At 38.4% G+C, this 15,979-nt stretch overlaps 4 protein-coding genes across 4 annotated transcripts; 1 reads left to right on the forward strand and 3 right to left on the reverse strand.

Moving 5' to 3' along the window:
* Positions 1 to 287: 287 nt before the first annotated feature.
* LOC103488808 (transcription termination factor MTERF8, chloroplastic-like) lies at positions 288 to 1,409 on the reverse strand. Its single transcript, XM_008447707.3, has one exon. The coding sequence runs from the start codon at positions 1,407 to 1,409 to the stop codon at positions 288 to 290; it is 1,122 nt and encodes a 373-aa protein (XP_008445929.1).
* A 1,273-nt stretch (positions 1,410 to 2,682) lies between these two features.
* LOC103488809 (pentatricopeptide repeat-containing protein At1g11290, chloroplastic) lies at positions 2,683 to 5,479 on the forward strand. The gene has a single exon (XM_008447708.3). It carries the CDS (start codon positions 2,891 to 2,893, stop codon positions 5,354 to 5,356), a length of 2,466 nt encoding a protein of 821 aa, XP_008445930.1. The 5' UTR covers positions 2,683 to 2,890; the 3' UTR covers positions 5,357 to 5,479.
* Positions 5,480 to 6,237: 758 nt separating this feature from the next.
* Positions 6,238 to 7,758, reverse strand: LOC107990789 (transcription termination factor MTERF5, chloroplastic-like). The gene has a single exon (XM_017044751.2). The coding sequence runs from the start codon at positions 7,645 to 7,647 to the stop codon at positions 6,526 to 6,528; it is 1,122 nt and encodes a 373-aa protein (XP_016900240.2). The 5' UTR covers positions 7,648 to 7,758; the 3' UTR covers positions 6,238 to 6,525.
* Positions 7,759 to 8,062: 304 nt separating this feature from the next.
* Positions 8,063 to 9,592, reverse strand: LOC103488811 (uncharacterized). Its single transcript, XM_008447710.3, has one exon. The coding sequence runs from the start codon at positions 9,489 to 9,491 to the stop codon at positions 8,367 to 8,369; it is 1,125 nt and encodes a 374-aa protein (XP_008445932.1). The 5' UTR covers positions 9,492 to 9,592; the 3' UTR covers positions 8,063 to 8,366.
* Positions 9,593 to 15,979: the final 6,387 nt, after the last annotated feature.

A 15,979-nucleotide genomic window follows, 5' to 3' on the forward strand; every position in this document is an offset into this window, starting at 1 on the left:
GAAGGAAAAAAAACCACCTCCATTTCAAGATCATTAGATTCAAAATTAGTGTACAAAGTTACAAAAGTTCAAAGGATGAGTAAGAGATTAGGAAGGGGAAACAACTCAAATAGCTCTAACAAATATTTACCAAAATATTTAGGTAAGAGCCTCAAATTGGAAGGGAAAACAACAGAACTTCTCCCACTTGAAAAGAAAGAGGGAGATCTTGAAAAGCTCCTCCATTAGAAGATCATGATGCTCAAATTTAAACTATAAGAAAATTATTAACTTACAACTTTCCAATCCTATAGAACAGATTTGGTTTTGGCTTCGACATTGCCCCGGTATATGTCCATCAGATTTGGGATTTCATCCAAATGCTTAACAACATATTTCTCCACAAAAGTTTTCTCCCCTTGTAAAAACAACCCAGCAATCTTTTTGTTCTTAAGAAGATTTTTCACCTTCAAAACCTCAAGAACTTTGTACCTCAGTGGGAGCCGCTTTTCCAATGACAACCTGAATAACTTAGGGTAAGAAACTAGAGTTCCTGGATCCAACTTTGCCGTGTTGAAACAGAAATCTGCAACATCCCTTATTTTCTTCTCTGAACAACCTAAATAATTTGGATGTCTCTTAAATGCTATAAAAATCTCCTTCTCAGACCATCCTAAACTCTTCATAACATTTATTTTCTTCTTCCAAGTTGAATCACTCATTGAAAGCCTTATTAAAACTGCATAAACAAACATGCGAGCCTTTGGTTCAATGCCTAATTCTTTAACCGTTTTCACTGCTAGAGTCATTCTATCAACCTTTTGCATAATACTTCTAGGGTTCATTTCAATCATTTTCGCTATATTCCTAGAAGGTACTCCTTCACTGGCCAGAACGTCAAGCTGAGGTTTCAAATTAACCTTCAAATCACAAATTAGAAGGCTTGGATAACGACAAATAGCAGCAGTTACTTGTTCATCCGACTCAAGAATTTCCTTCAGGAAAATAAATGATGGTTTCAACTGAGAATCTAAGCTGCTCCCAAGAACCCATGGGGTTGACAGAATACACTTAAGAAGTAAAGTACCGACCAACCCGATTTCCTGGAGGAACTCAAATCTAGGCTTCAGATTGGTGGATACTTTGGATTGAAGGATCGAAGGTCGCCTCGAGACCAAATTGGCGATCTGTGAATTCTCGAATCCATGTGATTTCAAGAAATCGATAACGGCTCCGTACTGCTGGGTGTTTTTTTCATCGAACTGGAGCTTTCGACCGGCGGAAGTAGGAGACCCTGAAGAAAGGCCACATGAATTTGTGAGGAATTGGATGGTAGAAACAGAGGGCAATGGCAATGTAGAAGTAGAAATGGTGTTCAGAAAACGATTTTGGATGAAATGTAAAAGAAAAGAGGAGGAAAGTCTGGACATTGGATTGAAGAAATTCAAGTAAGGTTTTGGGTTAGGGTTTTGAGCTCCGTGAACAATGAGAGAGCTGAAACCCTGAAAACCCACACACGTATATGGATTCTCTCTTTAGATTGTGATTTTCTTTTCCTTTTTCTTTTAAACGTAATTATTTTATTATTTATTATTATTATTATTATTTATTATTATTATTATTGATATTATTATTATTATTATTATTATGTGATATAGAGAAATCTAATTTAAAGCAATTATCAAAATAACCAAAATCTTGAAATCTATCAAGAAGAATTCCCAAATCTTCCAATCAAATTTTTTTTAGTTTTGTAGGTGAATAATAACAATTCTTAAAATCTAATTAATTTTAATTAAATTTTAACGGTGTTAGATGTAAAATCACCATATATATCTATCATAATTATTCTAAAAGCACAGGAAAATAAATGTTTCTCCCTCGTTCTTTTAAATTTAAAAAATAGTTGTAAATATAACAATTTGATTTAAAATAACAAAGTATATAACAATATTTTAAAAAATTACAAATATAACTCTCAAAGTCTATTATATCATTGATAAACTATGTTTCAAATATTAATCAATTTCTTATAAATTATAAGAATCAATCGATAATAGAAATCTATCGAGAATAGATTTTAACAAAGTTTTCTATATTTGTAATATTTTTTAAAAATATTGTTATATACTCCGTTGATATTTCTAAAATTGCTGAAAATAAAAAAACACATGCATAGTTAAAAATTTGTGAAAAATAAAACATTTCACAAAATATTTACACTCCATAAATTTTGTTTTAGAATTGTTTTATTCTAAGTTGTGTAACTAATTTATAATTACACTTAATACTCACCTTATATTTAATAAAATAAATAAATATTTTTTACACATATAAGAAAACAAACAAGTAAATGACTATTTTTATTATATTATTTCAAAATTATACGATAGATGAATTGTTGTATATTTAGAACGAAATTGTAAAAATACAAATGCACATAAAAGTAATAAATTATTATAAATTCACTCATTGGTGTGAGCTTACAAAATTAAAAAGCAAAAAAGAAATGGTGAATCACTCTCTTCTCACCTTATTGATCTCTAAATTACTTGAATCTTTTTAACAAATTAGTTCAACCTCACAAACAAATTTCCCTTTTCTACCTTATCCACCTGTGAAGAAGAATTTGGTAAAATTTATCCATAAACTATATAAGATTTATCCATAAACTGTATATGTTTGCTTCAATCAGATCTCTATCTCTAAAATATATATATGTTTATAACATGTGTTGGGTTTTAGAAGAAAAGTAAATATTTTCAGAATGTTTCAAAGCTATAAATTATTAAGAATTGGGATGGAAATTTGGTTTGAGCGATAGAGATTATTAAAAATAGGATGAAAATTTGGACGGAAGAAATTAAATGAAGAATTGTGCAAAAATCATAGATAGAAGAAAGAAAAGGAAATGAGGTCGTCCTCTGTTCCACCCATCGCCATTGTCAAAGCTCACAATCGAACCCCATTGAAATCAAGCTCCATTACTATTCCCTCATCTCCTCTTCCATTTCACACTCTTTCAGAACGAACCCATATCCCCTCTCATGTCTACAAGCACCCAGCCGCTGTTCTTCTCGAGCTCTGCACTTCCATGAAAGAGCTCCACCAAATCATCCCTCTGGTCATAAAAAATGGCCTCTACAACGAACACCTTTTTCAAACCAAGCTCGTCAGCTTATTCTCGAAGTATGGCAGCATCAACGAGGCTGCTCGTGTTTTCGAGCCGATAGATGACAAACTTGACGCTCTTTACCACACGATGTTAAAAGGGTATGCGAAGAACTCGTCGTTGGAGACTGCTCTGGCTTTTCTTTGTCGAATGAGGTACGATGATGTCAAGCCTGTTGTGTATAATTTTACTTATTTGTTGAAGGTTTGTGGCGATAACGCGGATTTAAAGAGGGGAAAGGAGATTCATGGGCAGCTGATTACGAATTCGTTTGGAGCTAATGTGTTTGCAATGACCGGCGTTGTGAATATGTACGCTAAGTGCAGGCAGATTGATGATGCGTACAAGATGTTTGACAGAATGCCCGAGAGAGATTTGGTGTCTTGGAATACGATTATAGCTGGTTTTTCTCAAAATGGGTTTGCCAAAAAGGCACTTGAGTTGGTTTTGAGAATGCAAGATGAAGGCCAAAGGCCTGATTCGATTACGTTGGTTACTGTTTTGCCTGCAGCTGCTGATGTTGGATCGTTAATGGTGGGGAAATCCATTCACGGATATGCCATTAGAGCTGGCTTTGCAAAGCTTGTTAATATTTCAACTGCTTTGGCTGATATGTACTCAAAGTGTGGGTCAGTGGAGACAGCTAGATTGATTTTTGATGGAATGGATCAAAAAACTGTTGTGTCATGGAATTCCATGATGGATGGATATGTCCAAAATGGTGAACCAGAGAAGGCTATTGCAGTTTTTGAGAAGATGTTGGAAGAAGGGATAGACCCAACCAGTGTAACCATTATGGAAGCTTTGCATGCCTGTGCTGATTTGGGTGATCTTGAGAGGGGGAAGTTTGTTCATAAGTTTGTGGATCAGTTAAATCTTGGTTCTGACATCTCTGTTATGAACTCATTGATTTCTATGTATTCCAAGTGTAAGAGAGCTGACATAGCTTCTGACATTTTCAACAACTTAAATGGAAGAACACATGTCTCATGGAATGCCATGATATTGGGTTATGCTCAAAATGGAAGAGTGAGTGAGGCTTTGAATTGTTTTTCTGAAATGAAATCTCTAGGTATGAAACCGGATTCATTCACAATGGTAAGTGTGATACTTGCTCTTGCAGATTTATCAATTACTCGCCATGCAAAATGGATTCACGGACTAGTTATTAGATCTTGTTTGGACAAAAATATTTTTGTGACAACCGCTCTTGTGGACATGTATGCAAAATGTGGAGCAATTCATATGGCAAGGAAGCTTTTTGACATGATCAATGACCGACATGTAATAACATGGAATGCGATGATAGATGGGTATGGAACACATGGACTTGGAAGAGCGGCTCTAGATCTCTTCGATAAAATGAAAAAGGGAACAGTTGAGCCAAATGATATTACATATTTATCTGTCATCTCTGCTTGCAGTCACTCAGGTCTAGTGGACGAAGGACTTCACCATTTCAAGAGCATGAAACAAGACTATGGATTAGAACCTTCAATGGATCACTATGGCACTATGGTTGATCTTCTTGGTCGAGCTGGCAGGATCAAAGAAGCTTGGGATTTTATAGAAAACATGCCTATTAGTCCAGGAATTACTGTGTATGGTGCCATGTTGGGTGCTTGTAAAATTCACAAAAATGTTGAATTTGGAGAGAAAGCAGCTAACAAATTGTTTGAGTTGAACCCCGATGAAGGTGGCTACCATGTCTTGCTTGCAAACATTTATGCATCTACTTCAAAATGGAGTAAGGTAGCCGAAGTAAGAAAAACAATGGAGAAGAAAGGCCTTAAGAAAACTCCTGGCTGTAGCTTGGTGGAATTGAGAAATGAAGTTCATTCCTTCTATTCAGGGAGCACAACTCATCCACAATCTAAGAGAATATATGCCTTTCTTGAAGAACTTGGCTATGAAATCAAGGCAGCAGGCTATGTGCCCGACACTAACTCCATTCTCGACGTAGAGGACGATGTGCAAGAGCAACTTCTCAATAGTCATAGTGAGAAGCTCGCCATTGCTTTTGGTCTTTTAAATACTAGTCCCGGTACTACAATACATGTCCGAAAGAACCTACGAGTTTGTGGTGATTGTCACAATGCAACCAAATATATCTCACTCGTGACCGGAAGAGAGATCATAGTAAGAGATATGCAAAGATTTCATCATTTCAAAAATGGAATTTGTTCTTGTGGAGATTATTGGTGAACTCTCATCCTACAGTTCTCGTCCTTGTTAGTTATACCGGCAAAGAAGTAAAATCGGTTTGCAAAGATTTCTTTTGTTTAAACCAATTCAATTCCTTAATATTTATATTATTATTATTAGGTATTACAATCTTCTAATTTTTTTTTAAAATTTCACCTCATCAAGAACTCATAATTTCATAACAAGACCATTGGATTAAATCGAAGCTAAACAAAATAATACAGCAGGGGTTTTTGATCACAATGACATCTTTGAACAAGTTAGAGAATAGAATTACTAAATGTATTTTTTTGTACATCAAGGATAGGATGATTTGAACTCCACACGTTTTAATGGCACAAAAAGTTATATACTTGTAAAGTCGAATCATTGTTTTAAGTAACAAATCAAATGGTTTCATTCTCTCCTTTTTTTTTCAACTACCTTTTTTAGTAAAAAAAATTAAAGAGAAAAAAAAAAAAGGTTGATGTATTTTTTCCTTCAATTTTGTCAAAAACCTAATCTCATCTAATTCTTCTTAAAATAAAGGGTTGTCACTAAAAACCCAATAATTGCAAAAAAAAAAAAAAAAAAGAAAAAGAAAAAGAAGAAGAAGAAAGAAAGAAAAGAAGCCTTACCTGAATGGGTTCGAAATGCATTTTTGGGTGTTTATCAGAATAAGCTATTTGAAAAAATTATAGCGTCAGTCGGCCACTTAAGCTTTAGAGGTGTATTTTCAAACCATTTAAATAAAAAATGAGTTTTTTGATAAACAAATTTTTTCTTGTCAATCCAAACGAACCATGATAAGATTGATATTTGGAATAGTAAAGAAGTAAGATCGACAGAATAGAAGAAGAATATTCAATCTAAGCATAAAAAAGGTCTCTCATCTCACCATATGAATGAAAAAAACCACCTCCGTTTCAAGATCATTAGATTCAAAAATTAGTGTACAAAGTTACAAAAGTTCAAAGGATGAGTAAGAGATTAGGAAGGGGAAAACAACTCAAATAGCCCTAACAAATATATAGCAAAATATTTAGGTAAGAGCCTCAAATTGGAAGGGAAAACAACAGACTTCTCCCACTTGAAAAGAAAGAGGGAGATCTTGAAAAGCTCCCCCATTAGAAGATCATGATGCTAGAATTTAAACTATAAGAAAATTATTAACTTACAACTTTCCAATCCTATGGAACAGATTTGGTTTCCGCTTCGACATTGCCCCGGTATATGTCCATCAGATTTGGGATTTCATCTAAATGCTTAACAACATATTTCTCCACAAAAGTTTTCTCCCCTTGTAAAAGCACCCCAGCAATCTTTTTGTTCTTAAGAAGATTTTTCACCTTCAAAACCTCAAGAACTTTGTACCTCGGTCGGAGCCGCTTGTCGACTGATGACTTGAAGAACACAGGGTAAGAAATTACGGTTCCTGGATCCAACTTTGCAGTGTTGAAACAGAAATCTGCAACATCCCTCATTTTCTTCTCTGAACAACCTAAATAATTTGGATCTTTCTTAAATGCTGCAAAAATCTCCTTCTCAGACCATCCTAAACTCTTCAAAACATTTATCTTATTCGTCCAATTCGAATCACTCAATGAAAGCCTTATTAGAACTGCATAAACAAACATGCGAGCCTTTGGTTCAACGCCTAATTCTTTAACCGTTTTCACTGCTTGAATCATTCTATCAACCCTTTGCATAATAGCTATAGGCTGCAATGCAATCATTTTGGCTATATTCCTAGAAGGCATTCCTTCACTGACCAAAACATCAACGTTAGGTTTTAAAATACCCTTAAAATCAAAAGTTAGAAGCCTTGCAGAACGACAAATAGCAGCAGTTACTTGTACATCCGATTCAAGAATTTCCTTCAAGAAAAAAAATGATGGTTTCAAATGAGAATCCAAGCTCCTGAGAAGAATGTAAGGGTTTGATGCAATCAGCTTAGGAAGTAAAGGACCGACTAATCCGATTTCCTGGAGGAACTCAAATTTAGGCTTCAGATTGGTGGATACTTTGGATTGAAGAATCGAAGGGTGCTTCGAGACCAACTTGGCGATCTGTGAATTATCGAATCCATGTGATTTCAAGAAACCGATAGTGGCTTCGTACTTCTGGATGCTTTCTTCATCGAATTGGAGTTTTCGAGCGGCGGAATAAGGAGATTCTGAAGAGAGGCCACATGAATTTTTGAGGAATTGGATGGTAGAAACAGAGGAGAAAGGCAACGTAGAAGTATAAATGGTGTTCAGAAAACGATTTTGGATGAAATGTAAAAGAAAAGAGGAGGAAAGTCTGGACATTGGATTGAAGAAATTCAAGAAAGGTTTTGGGTTAGGGTTTTGAGCTCCGTGAACGATGAGAGAGTGGAAACCCGGAAAACCCACACACGCACGTGTAGGGATTATCTCTTCTATATATTGTGATTTTCTTTTTAAACGTAATTTAAATATTTTTGTTCTTTTTTTTTTGTGACATAGAGAAAATCTAATTTAGAGCAGTTATCAAAATAACCAAAATGAAACCAATTATCAAAATCTCTACCAAATCTCGGTATCTATCAAGAAGAATACCCAAATCTTTCCATCAAGGTGAATAATTAAATTTTAATGGTGTTTAAATGTAAAATCAGCAAATATTATTCTTAAAAACATACCAAAAGAAATGTTTCTCATATGTTAGTTTTAGACATTGATAATTACAAATATAACAATTAAATTCAAACTAAAATAATTAGATATATAAATTTTTTTAAAAATTACAAATATAACAAAATCTTCAAGGTCATTGGAAGCAAAATTATGCTACACATAGTAACATTAAGAAGTATACAGCAATAGATTTAGCCTGAATAATAACAGAACTCTCCCACTTGAAAAAGAGAGATCACCATTTGAAAATCTCAAGAGGCAATGTTCCTTGAAACAGTGGGCTTAATAACAACAAAAATGCTCTCCCATTTGAAGATCCTGATGCTGAAATTTAAACCATAAGAAGATTATTAACCTACAACTTTCCAATCCTATAGAACAGATTTGGTCTCGGTTGCGACATTCCCCCGGTATATGTCCATCAGATTTGGGATTTTATCCAAATGTTTAACTACATATCTCTCCACAAATTCTCTCTCCCCTCGTACAAGCGCCCGAGGGATCTTAATGTTGTTCTTAAGAAGACTTTTCACCTTCAAAGCCTCAAGAATTTTGAACCTCGGTCGGAGCCGCTTGTCCAGTGCACTCATGAATAACGTAGGGTAAGAAATTACAGTTTCTGGATCCAACTTCGCAGTGTTGAGACAGAAATCTGTAACATCCCTCAGTTTCTCCTCTGAACAACTTAAATAATTTGGATCTTTCTTAAATGCTGTCAAAATCTCATTCTCAGACCATCCTAAACTCTTCATAACATTTATTTTCTTCTTCCAAGTTGAATCACTCAATGAACCCCTTATTCTAATCGCATGAACAAACTTACGAGTCTTTGGTTCAATGCCCAATTCTTTAACCTTTTTCACAACTTGAATCATTCTATCAACCTTTTGCATAACAGTTCTAGGGTCCATTTCGATCATTTTCGCTATGTTTCTAGAAGGTACTCCTTCACTGGCCAAAACATCAATGTTAGATTTCAAATTACCCTTCAAATCACTAACTAGAAGGCTGGGAAAACGACAAATAGCAGCAGTTACTTGTTCATCCGATTCAAGAATGTCCTTTAGGAAAAAAAATGATGGTTTCAACTGAGAATCTAAGCTGCTGCCAAGAACCCATGGGGTTGATAGAATTAACTTAGGAAGTAAAGGACCGATGAACCCGATTTCCTGGAAGAACTCAAATCTAGGCTTCAGATTGGTGGATACTTTGGATTGAAGGATCGAAGGTCGCTTCGAGACCAAATTGGCGATCTGTGTATTCTCGAATCCATGTGATTTCAAGAAATCGATAACGGCTCCGTACTGCTGGATGTGTTTTTCATCGAACTGGAGCTTTCGACCGGCGGAAGTAGGAGATCCCGAAGAAAGGCCGCATGAATTTGTGAGGAATTGGATGGTAGAGACAGAGGGCAAAGGCAATGTAGAAGTAGAAACGGTGTTGAGAAAACGATTATGGAAGAAATGTAGAAGAAAAGAGGAGGAAATTTTGGACATTATGGGGTTAGAATGAAGAAATTGAAGAAAGGGTTGTGGTTAGGGTTTTGAGCTCCACGAAGAGCATGGGAACCGGAAACCCCATTTATGTCTGATTTTGAATTCGTAGCCCACAAATTTGGCCGTTTTTATTATATTTATATAATATAAAACAAATATTATATACTATTAACAATTAGATTTGTTTTTTTAACTCTTTTATAGAAAGAAGTCGCATAAAAAAAAGAGAAAAGCAACCGTTTGTTATATTTATGAAAATTAACCAATATTATATACTATTAACAATTATTAAACTATAAGTTACATAAATATAACAAAATGAAAAAATATTTACGATTCAGATAACAAAATAATAAAAATTGTAATATAATATTTTTATAATTTTTAGATTTGTCGTTGAATATTGCATACTATTTATGAATTCTCTTACTCCTTCGCTAGTTATTCATTTTTTATTTTTTCTTTTACTTTTAAATGGTTTATTTGGTTGTTTAAATTTCTCGTTTATTTTCACTATTTTCGACAAGATTTTTTAAACCTACTTATCTTCCTCATATTCAAAAATATTTAAGTATCATTTTGACATGATCAACCTGATCTTTTAAATTTGAAGCTCTTTTTCATCATTTGAAAAGAACTACGCTTGATATGATCCAAACGATTGTTTATTTGAATTTGTGATGAATATGTGAAGAGAAAAATTAAATTATATAATGTTTTTAACACAGTCTCTTTCCATTCTCTCTTTACACATATAATATATACAAGGGGAAGTTATCGAGCCACACAAACAATAACAATGAGTTGGAATTTGTACACAATAAATTTGAAATAAGTCTGTTGGATGAGTTTTCTTCTCTTTAAAACATTGAAAGTGTATTTGGGGTGGGGTTTTAAGGAAAAAGAATTAAGAAATGGGGTCAAACCGTGTTTGGTTCAAGGAAGAATATGATAAATAATCCTAATCCCTAAATAATCCAATTTTATCCTATTTTTACTTTCTTACAACCCTACATTACCCTACCCAAATAACTCAATCTACATTGCATGTGGTAAAAACACCAATAATAATAAAATCCATTTTGGGTTAATTATAATCATAATACCTAAATTAAAAGGTACAAATTAGGGTTATTTTTTGTGTCTGTACGTTTTCATTTTAGTTAGTTTATACATCTCCTTTTTCCACTCTAATTATGGAATATCCTTAAATTAAAGAAAATTTGATTTGGGTCCAATTGATTTTTTCTTTGTTTGATATATATTAAGGTGATAATTAATTATGTCAACTTAAATCCAATGTTATTGTTTCTATGTAAAATGGTGCCAAGTTGGGTGCTTGTAAAATTCACAAAAATGATGAATTGGGAGAGAAAGCAGCTAACAAATTGTTTGAGTTGAACCCTGCTGAAGGCGGCTACCATGTTTTGCTTGCAAATATTTATCCTTCTGCATTAAAATGGAGTAAGTTAGCTGAAGTAAGAAAAACAATAGGGAAAAAAAGGCTTCAGAAAACTCCTGGTGGTAGCTTGGTGAAATTGAGAAACGAAATTCATTCTAATCAGGGAGCGCAACTCATCCAAAATCCAAGAGAATATATATATGCCTTTTCTTGAAGAACTTGGAGATAAAATCAAGGCATCTGGCTATGTGCCCGACACTAACTCGAACCACGACAATGTAGAAGATGATGTGCAGAGCAGCTTCTCAATAGCCACAGTGAGAAGTTTGCCATTGCTTTTGGTCACGGTAATACAATACATGTTCGAAAGATTAGGAAGGGAAAAACAAAAGGCCTCTCAATTTCAAGATCATTTGAACCAGAGTTAGGCTACATACTTAAATACTCTAAGAAATATACAGCAAAAGATTTGGTCTCAAATCGGAAGGGAAGATAACAGAATTCTCCCACTTGAAATGAGAGTGAAATCTTGACATGCTCAAGAAGCAGTGTTCTGAAACAGAAGGTGCTTTGTGCAGGGGCATAATTGTCCAACGTATTATTTACCGTTGGCCGTATGCCCGAACACCCCCAAATCACTTTATCTTTATGTCTTGAAAGTAGTTTAGGTTAATTCTTTCGTTTAGGTGTCGCCGAGTCACAGTGTGACATTTCGGCTTTTTCATATGCAAGCCTGCCAAGGCCAAAATTCTCAATATGTACTATAGGGGGTACATGACTAAGTCCGACCCCCGCCCAAGCCTTGTCGCACTCTTTGCATGCTGAGTTATTTTCCTTGCAATTGACAGTCTTCAATGCTTTCTTTATGACGTTTTCAACTATTTACTTTCTCTCTCCCGTTTTATAAAAACATTTTTCCAAGAACGGGAAGGGAGGCTACGTCATACCGCGAGTTTGACCGCGGATTTCGATTTTTGAACGGCTGACTTGCTGATTGAGCTAAGCAAGTGCCGCACAATCGTGTTGAGAAGTTACGATTGTGACAAGTGGTATCAGAGCCAAATTGGCTAATTGACGATTACACCGAAGCATGTCGTCGTCGAATCCATCGGGCAAGGCTCAGAGAGACCGACTAGTAGAGATAGAAGAGCAGATGCTCTACCTAGTCGAAGTTCCCGACTCCATCCGCTATTTGGAGTCTCGTGTCGACGAAATTTCTGAGAAAGCTAACATGATCGATGCGGTAGCTGGCCGTGTCGAAGGGTTGCCAATACAAGAGTTGTTGGCAAGGGTTGACGCCCTAGAAGAAAACACCAACGTCAGAAGAACTATTAACTACGAGCGTGGGGAGGGTTCCTCAGGCTTTGCTGCCCACATGGAAGAACGTGTCGGCGAGCTTGATAACGCTTAGAAGACACTATTAGAGATGATAAACGGCATGTCGGAGGATTTTAGAGTCACCCTCGATGTCGTTAGGAATGAAATCGCAGACGTGAACGCAAGACTGAGCCTCACGATGCGAGCAATGGCTAGCCAAGCTCCAGCTGGAGGAGCAATTTCGGTTAGCAAAGTAAAAGTCCCAGAACCAAAGCCCTTCTGTGGGGTAAGGGATGCAAAGACCCTGGAGAACTACATTTTCGACCTTGAACAGTACTTCAAGGCTACAAACACCGTCACCGAAGAAGCCAAAGTGACATTGGCAACGATGCATCTGTCTGAAGATGCAAAGTTGTGGTGGAGGTCCCGATACGTAGACATACAGGAAGGACGTTGCACTGTAGATACTTGGGACGCCCTGAAGAGAGAACTTCGCTCGCAATTTTTCCCCGAGAATGTGGAAATCCTGGCTCGGCGAAAATTGCGCGATCTAAGACACACTGGGGAGATTCGGGAGTACGTGAAGCAGTTCGCAGGGTTAATGCTAGACATTCGGAATATGTCAGAGAAAGACAAAGTTTTCTACTTTGTCGAAGGGCTGAAACCGTGGGCGAGGGCCAAGTTGTATGAACAAAGGGTCCAAGACCTCACGTCAGCATATGCAGCAGCCGAACGGTTGTTCGACCTGACAAGTGACTCTCAAGATGCGAGGCGTAATCAAAGTTCCTCACCAAGAAGGAACAGGGATAGTCGCCCGAGCTCTCCCAAAGCTGTCGGGGGAGACAAACGTTCTGGTAAGGACCGCAAACCTTACCAGTCAACCACCGAAAATACATGGCGGAGGTCGAATGATCGAAGCCCAACCAAGCGTCCCCTCAGTTGTTTCATATGTCAGGGGCCCCATTTGGCAAGGGAATGCCCGAACAAAGTCGACTTCCATGTGTTTCAGGCCTCACTAATTGCGGATTCAGACGATAAGTCAAATCGTGCTGAGGACAAAGCGGACCTGGTAGATGGAGGCGAGAAGACTCGGATTGGGGCCATAAAGTACATGTCGTCTCTCCAGAAAAAGTCAGGGGAGAGACATGTACCAACAAAAGGGGGCCTAATGTATGTTGACACCTGGATCAATCAAAGAGAGACTAAGAGCACAATGGTTGATTCTGGTGCAACCCACAACTTTATTACAGAGGCAGAAGCCAGGCGTCTAGGGCTTCGTTGGGAGAGGGATTCGGAAAAGATGAAAGCCATGAATTCCACTGCCTTACCTATCGTCGGATTGGTGAAGCAAACGACGATAAAGTTGGGAGGATGGAGAGGCCCCGTAGACTTTGTGGTTGTAAAGATGGACGACTTTGATGTAGTGCTGGGAATGGAGTTCCTCCTTGAACATCAAGTCATTCCACTGCCGTCAGCCAAATGTCTAGCGATTATCGGATCCTTCCCCACGGTAGTACAAGAAGATATTCGACAGCCTAACGGATTCAGAATGATATCGACCATGCAACTAGACGAGAGTCGCGCCCAAGGGGAACCACCATCTGTGGAGATCCTGCTTGGGGCGTTGGAAAAGCCAGGGGAGACAGTCCCCAAGGACACTATGTGTGTCCCAGAGAAGTGCCACGGTGTGATGCCAAGTGGTTGGCCCAAGTCCTCGTCGAGGCGAAGGAGGACCGACCATGGGATAGAGCCGCCGTCAGAGGCAAAAGCGCATGCGAAGAATGCTTATCGCATGACGCCGCCGGAGTTAGCCAGACTTCGGAAACCATCAAAGATGCTGTGGAATACAGGATTTTGTAGATCTGTACAAGCTCCCTATGGAGCCCATGTCCCTGCCCTGAAGAAGAGGGATAGAAGCCCACAACAGCATATTGACCGTCGTACCCAGAGTAAGCTCTCGGTCCGGCGTAAATGTCCACTCCCCATGCTCACGAGGCGGGAGGACTACCCACATGGAGTGAAGCATCTCCCAAAGTCAGACGGCCGACCGAGGCAATGTCGAGTAAGAACAACGAAGGCAAAGGGACTCGAGAAAAATTGTGTCACTAGGCATGAAGCATACGAGTTCCCCATGGCGCCGCTGGGTCTTACTGATGCCAAGGGAGGAAAGTGTTGTTCTGTGCAGGGCCAGGTGAGCGCGCTGATTCATGTGGGGGAGTCCCACCAAGGTGGGTCGTCGAGAGAAGAAGACACTCAGTGGAGCGAGAACCTCGAGTGTCGGGTCGCCTTCAATGGTTCGAAGCAAACCATAATCGAGGGGCCAAGTCTTGGGGCCGTCGATGCGACCAAGACTCCTGAAGTCAAAGCCGAGCAACTCAGCTGTGTGCTCGAAGAACACCTGCATCATTGTGTTGATGGCAGACAAAAGAATTGGGTTCAACGGCCGAAGGTAACCCAATTCGGTCATAGTGCTCAGACAGACTCGCCGAGCAAGAGAAGTCCGTTTGAGATTGAAGATAAGAGGCATTCTGTATTGCCGCCCGTCGCTGATGGTCCTTGGCTAGGGGACCGCCCTCAAGTCCACCGAGTGAGAGAAGAATGTGAACAGATGGCCAACATCGCTCGAGTTTGCTTAGAAGAAACTTCAAGGCCGATGGAGGAGAGGGGAGATCAAAAGCGATGCCCTCTCGAGTTCGAGGGGATGACCAATCTTCCAATTGACGGTGCAACAACGCCGTATGATTATCTGTCAACCTGGACCTGGAGGAAGACAGAGGAGTCGAGCAAGCCCTTGCTGACAGAGTAAGGGTTGGTAGAAGGCCCACGAGGGAGGTACATAAATTCCTGGTGCAGCGGAAGAAGCCCCTCGTGGAGGTAACCAGTGGAAGACCTGTCGAAGATTTTGAAGCGTGGATGCAGAAGACCGAAGAGCTCCAGCTTCGCCAGTTGACGAGGACGTCAACCGTTTAAGTGGGGGAGAATGTCAGGGGCATAATTGTCCAACGTATTATTTACCGTTGGCCGTATGCCCGAACACCCCCAAATCACTTTATCTTTATGTCTTGAAAGTAGTTTAGGTTAATTCTTTCGTTTAGGTGTCGCCGAGTCACAGTGTGACATTTCGGCTTTTTCATATGCAAGCCTGCCAATGCCAAAATTCTCAATATGTACTATAGGGGGTACATGACTAAGTCCGACCCCCGCCCAAGCCTTGTCGCACTCTTTGCATGCTGAGTTATTTTCCTTGCAATTGACAGTCTTCAATGCTTTCTTTATGACGTTTTCAACTATTTACTTTCTCTCTCCCGTTTTATAAAAATATTTTTCCAAGAACGGGAAGGGAGGCTACGTCATACCGCGAGTTTGACTGCGGATTCCGATTTTTGAACGGCTGACTTGCTGATTGAGCTAAGCAAGTGCCGCACAATCGTGTTGAGAAGTTACGATTGTGACACAGAGCAGCTTCTCAATAGCCACAGTGAGAAGTTTGCCATTGCTTTTGGTCACGGTACTACAATACATGTTCGAAAGATTAGGAAGGGAAAAACAAAAGGCCTCTCAATTTCAAGATCATTTGAACCAGAGTTAGGCTACATACTTAAATACTCTAAGAAATATACAGCAAAAGATTTGGTCTCAAATCGGAAGGGAAGATAACAGAATTCTCCCACTTGAAATGAGAGTGAAATCTTGACATGCTCAAGAAGCAGTGTTCTGAAACAGAAGGCTCAATAACAACAAAAAATGCTCTCCCATTTGAAGACAGTGA

This window comes from Cucumis melo, chromosome 10, assembly GCF_025177605.1.
Source record: "Cucumis melo cultivar AY chromosome 10, USDA_Cmelo_AY_1.0, whole genome shotgun sequence".
Classification (NCBI taxonomy): domain Eukaryota; kingdom Viridiplantae; phylum Streptophyta; class Magnoliopsida; order Cucurbitales; family Cucurbitaceae; genus Cucumis; species Cucumis melo.

What these genes read in the sequence shown, in the direction of transcription:
- LOC107990789 (XM_017044751.2), bottom strand. Translation starts at nt 7,647, where the DNA reads ATGTCCAGACTTTCCTCCTCTTTTCTTTTACATTTCATCCAAAATCGT.
- LOC103488809 (XM_008447708.3), top strand. Translation starts at nt 2,891, where the DNA reads ATGAGGTCGTCCTCTGTTCCACCCATCGCCATTGTCAAAGCTCACAAT.
- LOC103488811 (XM_008447710.3), bottom strand. Translation starts at nt 9,491, where the DNA reads ATGTCCAAAATTTCCTCCTCTTTTCTTCTACATTTCTTCCATAATCGT.
- LOC103488808 (XM_008447707.3), bottom strand. Translation starts at nt 1,409, where the DNA reads ATGTCCAGACTTTCCTCCTCTTTTCTTTTACATTTCATCCAAAATCGT.